General features: G+C 38.4%; 1 protein-coding gene across 1 annotated transcript; it reads right to left on the bottom strand.

The window, feature by feature from the left end:
* Positions 1-1,520: 1,520 nt before the first annotated feature.
* Mrgprx2 (MAS related GPR family member X2) lies at positions 1,521-2,645 on the bottom strand. The gene is given in 2 exon segments (XM_050122123.1): positions 1,521-1,669; positions 1,672-2,645. Coding segments are annotated over 2 exon segments (981 nt in total). The 5' UTR covers positions 2,543-2,645; the 3' UTR covers positions 1,521-1,559.
* Positions 2,646-6,829: the final 4,184 nt, after the last annotated feature.

Raw genomic sequence — 6,829 nt, 5'->3', positions numbered from 1 at the left:
ACGTCTGTGTCCTGTGGAGGCTCCATGGCTTCTCTCTTACTCTGCTTCCCTTCTTCCAGCATTCAGTTCAGTTTCCCCTGACTACCTAAGTTCTGCCTTATCAACAGGCCAAGGAAGTTTCTTTATTCACCAATGATATTCATACAGAGGGGAATCCTACATCATCAACAAACGGTGCTGGTATAACTGGATATCAACATGTAGATGAATGCAAATAGATCCATACCTATCCCCATGCACAAAACTCAAGCCCAAATGGATTAAAGACCTCAATATAAATCTGACCAAACTGAACCTGATAGAAGAGAAAGCAGAACATAATACTGTCTTTGTAATACTGTCACTCGCGTCATCCTGAACTGGAGTTATACACAGAAGAGGACAGAAGAGGGAAGTGCTCTTTGATAGTACCACCACATCTAGAAAACAGTTATAACTGTACCAAATAATCTATATGTGCATTTCAGGAAGGATGCTTTTGTTTATTGTACACAAAGTTTATTCCACAATATCTGAACCTTATAGTTGACCTAAAGGAGAGCATATGATTAAAAGCTAGTGAGCATGGCAGAAATGACAGAAAAGGTTCCACTTAAATATAGAATTGTTGAGTCATATCCAGACAGTGTGAGTTCATTCATGTTGCTAGGCTGACTGTGGAAGGGCAGAAGGAGGCTCACAGGGTGAGCTCTGCAATATTGTGCTGAAATTGACATGCTAAGAAACCTTGCCATAGGTGAATCTTCCAACTAATCCATAGAAATACATTAAGCAGGAACATACCACCTTCCTCATATTTTAGTATATAGATCTGTATAAAACTTAGAAATGCTGTACTTAGTGTGGTCTGTTGTTTTGTGTTTCCCTGTGAGCTGAACATTGAGGGAATGCAGGATTTTAATTGTTGTTTCACCAGTACGAGGCCCACTGTCATTTTTATCTTCTATAAGATTTTTGTTGCGAAGAAAAATAGGATTGCAGTTTTGTCTGGCAGATTGAGGTGGTGTGGTGCATGCTTGGTTATAAAATTACTCATGGAGCATGGGGTTAATAGTTGGTGAGTATTTTCATTGTGGTGGAAGGTGTGATATATACTGTATAACCTCAATTACGTAGATGTATTCACACTTGAATATAGGACTCATCAAGATGAGATGCTTGCAACTGGGTGACTTTGTTCTTACCTTCTTGTGCTTTGTTTCCTAAAATATACATTACAAAAAAATAAATAAAAGCTTCTTTTAAAAATTTAAGAAAACAAAAATCAGAAATAAAAACTGTTGGAAAATATAGCATAAATTTAACCACTATCACCTTCAGTGACCAAATACATGAAATTCTTTATTACATTCCCTTTTGATGAAGGAGGCATTTGTCAATAGTGGTCAACAGCTCTCCTGGGCCCCTGAGAGCTTCCAAGGAGTTCCATCAAAAGGAGATGATAAACCCCTGAGTAAGACAGCTCCAGAAATGCTACAGTCAGTATTTGTATAATAAGTCCAGTATCAATCAATTTCCACAAGATTGACTACTTTCTCAATTGATTTAAACTTGGTTTGTCAACTAAACAATATGATGAAAATGTCACAAACTAATAAGCACAAAGCCATTTTCAAAGCTACTTCTGCCTGATTAAAACAGATCTCAGTCGCTGCCAGACTGTTTTTGTTTCTCTAGATCTTTCTGAAGAAACCCCTTCTTCACATTCTTCCTCTTCAGAAGTGTCCTGCATGGCTCTCTGCAGAAGTAGCTTGAGACTCCTGCACTGGAACCTATGATGCCTAATGGAGCCAACGAGGAAATAAATTATAGGATTGGCACAGCTGTTAACACATGACAGAAATATTGTCACTGAATAAAAATCACAAATCACAACATAATTAAAATTTTCGATCCATTCTAAGAGAAACTGGTAGATTCCATAGGGCAAACCAAAGAGCAGAAAGACCAACACTGTGCACCCAATGGTTACATACAGGCTGGTCACAGGGATCCTGTGTGTGCCACAAAAGATGGTAACCATTAAGATCAGACTGGACCCTAAAAGAGCCACAAATAAAACAACTAACCATGCAGCAGTAATGAAATCAAACGTCTGACACCAACCATGGCCAAGACTATCAAATAGGAAGCCACATTCTTCCCCTTCCAGGATGCTTAGCAGCAGTGACAAAAACCAAAGCAGGGTACATATGACAGCTGATGTGTGCCTTGGGCGTTGGCTGCGATACCAGATGGGGCACCTGACAGACAGACTTCGTTCAATGCTTATGGCACTGAGCATGCTCAGGCCACAAAGATAAGCAACGTTTAATACAACAAAAGAAAAGAGAGGAATGTCAATGGTCTTGGAGTAGAGTGTGTCCAAGATAATATGAAGGCACTGTACGATTTGAAAGCAGAGGAAAAGGAAGTCAGCTCCAGCCAAGTTGAGGATGTATACAGAGAAGCCATTCCTTTGCATGTGGAAGCCCAGAAGCCACAGCACTATGGCATTTCCAATCAGCCCAACCAGGGCAATGATGAGGGAAAGAAAAGTCATGGTACAGAATATGATGGCACAAAGTGGAATTTCAGTGTGGTTTCTTCCATTCACTGTTGTGATGTTAGTCCCCCAGTCTGTGATGTTAGTCCCCCAGTCTGTGATGTTTGCATCCACTCTTAGGAGCTCTCCAGTAGTGTTCCTGGAAAGAGGAGCAAGATATGAGCATATACTATATTCTCTCTTTTTCTCAGTACCATTTTGCTCTGGGTAAATGACTGTCCTGGTTCACAAAGAGGGTAAAGAGGATTGTAGAGACTGAATAAATAATGAAAACAGATATTTCTGGAGATAAATTCAGCTTGTAATTGATTGGGGATATCTACAAAACATGTCCTATACTGACTTGAGAGTAGCTGGTGGCCACAATATAGATACTCAGTGTCTTAGGTTGTGTCAGAAAGAAATGGAACTCTGAACCCAACTTTCTCTCTATCCTAAGACTGGTTTTTCTCTGGTGCAGGAACTTGGAAGCTAGAATTGTGGTCTGTAGCTGCTCTCAGTCCTGGCAGGGAAAGATATCAACTGGGAAAATATGGAAATCATGAATGAGAGTCATGATGGAAATGCCAAGTCTAAGACCAGTATGAAAAGAACCAGACGTACAGTCTAAAGAGTCCCTGTCTCCATTTCAGATTTGATACTAGAAATCAGAAAAGCTTTTGAAGTCATCAGAAAATTTTCTGTTGCCTGCTGCTACATCACAAGTGTCCATCTCTCTCTTGAGACTTGGTGAGTAATTGAGAATTCTCACTAAACAAATACATGAATTAATCATAAACCCAACAATAGCTATTTATTTGGATTAAATTTTTGCAAATATTGTACAGCAAGTTATTACTACAAAACACAAAGAAAAGAAATAAAACATTGCTGCTTAGGGTTCTGTCAGTGGAAAGATCTAGTGAGTTTGAAATAATGGCTTATGCTAAGAGATAGATAATGATGGCCTTTGTCTTTTCCAACCCAGGAATGTTCAATAAGTAACTATATTGATGATCTGAAAAAATTTAAACCCAGAATTTAGACACTGATTTGAGATTAACTGAACTTCTAACACTCTTGAAGCATAAAAAATGGAAAAATAAAAAGAAGTGACAACTGGCTGTATATAGGGATTTGACACAGAAACATCTACAGGGAATACAGCGTATAACAGAAACCATCTTCCAGATATGGCAGCTTACTTGTAGAGTACCAATTCTACAAGATGGGAAGAAAACAAGGAAGGGAGGAAGGGAGGGATGGAGGGAGGAAGGGAGGGAGGGAGGGAGGGAGGAAGGGAGGGAGGGAGGGAGGATAAGTAAGAGAGAGATAAAAGATCTTTACTTTGGAGACCTCTAGAACTCAGTTTAGAGACTACTTCTTAGTATCCTTTGAGCAAAGAATGTGTCTCAGATGCAGACTAAAGCACAGAGGAATAATTAATGTGTCTCAGATGCAGACTAAAGCACAGAGGAATAATTATATGTTTATATAATGTTAAATCATAAAGGATTTTCCTTAATCTACAAAAATATATGGACATTCCAGTAATGGAGGCATTCAAACTATGCATGAAAAAGAATGAAGCTATATAATAAAATGCAGCGATGAGTGTCAGGAGTAGATGTCACATAACAGATGCTGATGCTAAAGGATACAGGCACATGTGTCATTTTACCCACCAAGTAAAACCTATCCCCCAAATAACAGAGTTCTGCTTAAATATCTTAGAGCTGGAAGAACACAAAAAGATAATGTTCCACATCCTGAGAGAATATGTAATTGCCAATCAAGTGTCACACCCATCCTGACAGAAACCACTATCCTTGATTACACCCTCTATCCAGCTAGATACCCCACTTTAGTCTTCTCTGCAGGTACTCACAGGCCCCTGATAAGATACTCCCTCTGCCAAACAATGTTCCTTTGGGATGCCCCCAAAGTATGTAGTCTGCAACTCACTTGGAGACTCCAAAATGGTTGTCAAAAACTTATACCAAAAGAGGATAACCGAGAACAAAACTCCAGATATTCAGGTGACATTATAAAATTACAAATAATATGAAAAATAAAAACAATATGTCTCGCCTAAAGATCCTGAATTCTATAGTATGTATCCCAAGTGAATACAATTTAGATGAAATTCAAGACATAGGATTCAAAGAAAAATTAAAAGCATGCACCTGAGGTCAAGGAATTCAAAGAGGACTTGAATAAACACCTGGATGAACTTAAAGAAGTCAGGATTAGATACCTGACTGAAGCAAAAACAACACAATTTTTTGTTATACATGCAGTAGAAGGCTAAGAAGCAAAACAATTAATGAATGAACTTAGATTTGAAAAGACAAATTCACCAAAGAATAAATATGAATATCTCCTATCATTTTGAAACGGTTCAGTATCAGTGGCCATCAGGAAGATGAAAATTAAGTCTGCTTTGAGATTCCATCTTATCTGAATCAGAATGACTATCATCAAGAATCCAAAGAACAAGAAATACTGATGAAGATATGTATGGGGAAAGAAGAACACTCAGTTACTGTTGTTAGTGAGAATGCCAACTGAAATTACCACTATAGAAATCAGTGTGGTGATACCTCAGAAAGTGAGATATAACTGTTATACTTTCATGTCAACTTGACACAAGATAGCATCATCAGAGAGAAGGGAGGCTCTCCTAAGAAAATTCCTCCATAAGATCAGGCAGGACACAAGCCTGTAGGGCATTTTCTTAATTGTTGATTAGTAGGAAAGGCCCAGCCCATTATGGGTAGTGCCATCTCTGGGTTGGTGGTCCAGAGTTCTGTAACAAAGCAGGTTGGGGCAAGCCACAATTATGGAGTAAACCAATAAGCATCCCTTCTCTGTAGCCTTTGCATCAGCTACTGCCTCCAGGTTCCTGTCCTGCTTGAGTTCCTATGTTCACTTCCTTTGATGTTGAAGTGTGATGTATAAGATGAACAAATTCTGTCCTTCGCTTTACAGAAGCTTTTCAGTTTCAGGGGGTTCTATTTATTAATTGTTTCTCTCAGTGTCTGTGCTACTGGGATTATAGTTAGGAAGTGGTCTCCTGTGCCAATGCATTCAAGTGCACTTGACACTTTCTCTTCTATGAGGTTCAGTGTGACTGGCTTTATGTTGAGGTCTTTGATCCATTTAAACTTGAGTTTTGTGCATGGCTATAGATATAGATCTATTTTCATTTTTCTACATGTTGATATCTAGTTATGCCAGCACCATTTGTTAAATATGCATCCATTTTTTCAGTCAACAAGACAAAAACAGCAGCCTACAGAATGGGAAAAGATCTTCACCAACCCCACATCAGACAGAGGATTGATCTCTAAAATATACAAAGAATTTAAGAAATTGAACATCAAAAGAACAAACAATTCAATAAAAAATGGAGTACAGACCTAAACAGAAAACTCTCAACTGAGGAATCTAAAATGGCTGAAAGACACTTAAGGAAATGTTCAACATCCTTAGTCATCAGAGAAATACAAATCAAAACAACTCTGAGATTCCATCTTACACCTGCAAGAATAGCCAAGGTCAAAAGCACTGATAACATCTTATGCTGGAGATGTTGTGGGGTAAATGAAATACTTCTTAATTGTTGGTGGGAGTGAAAGCTTGTACAGCCCCTTTAGATGCCAGTATCAGTATGGCAATTTCTCAGAAAATTAAGGAACAACCTTCCTCAAGACCCAGTAATATCACAAGGACATGTGTTCAACTTTGTTCATAGTAGCATTGTTTGTCATAGCAAGAACCTGGAAAAACCTAAATGCCCCTCAACCAAAGAATGGATAAGGAAAATGTGGTACATTTACACAATGGAGTACTACACAGCATAAAAAAAATGACATTTTGTAATTTGCAGGCAATTGGATGGATCTAGAAAGTATCAATTGAGTGAGGTAACCCAGACCCAGAAAGATGATTATTATATGTACTCACTCATAAGTGGTTTTTTAAACATAAAGCAAAGAAAACCAGTCCACAAATCACAATCCCAGAGAACCTAGACAACAATGAGGACCCTACGAGAGACATACATGGATTTAATCTACATGGGAAGTAGAAAAAGACAAGATCTCCTAAGTAAATTGGGAGCATGTGGACCATGGGAGACAGTTGAAGGGGACGGAAGAGGAAGGGAGGGGAGCAGAGAAAAAATGTATAGATCAATAAAATCAATTAAAAAAGAAAAAGGAAAAAAATTAATAAGTCCTGTCTTCCCCAAGTTCCTTTGATCATGGTGTTTCATTACAGCAACAGTGATTTTTAACTTAG

Source organism: Alexandromys fortis, unplaced genomic scaffold (assembly GCF_014885135.2).
Source record: "Alexandromys fortis isolate MF-2015 unplaced genomic scaffold, M_Fortis_MF-2015_v1.1 scaffold_170, whole genome shotgun sequence".
Lineage (NCBI taxonomy): Eukaryota > Metazoa > Chordata > Mammalia > Rodentia > Cricetidae > Alexandromys > Alexandromys fortis.
The sequence above is the reverse complement of the archived record's forward strand: the minus strand, read 5'-3'. Positions and strand labels throughout refer to the sequence as shown.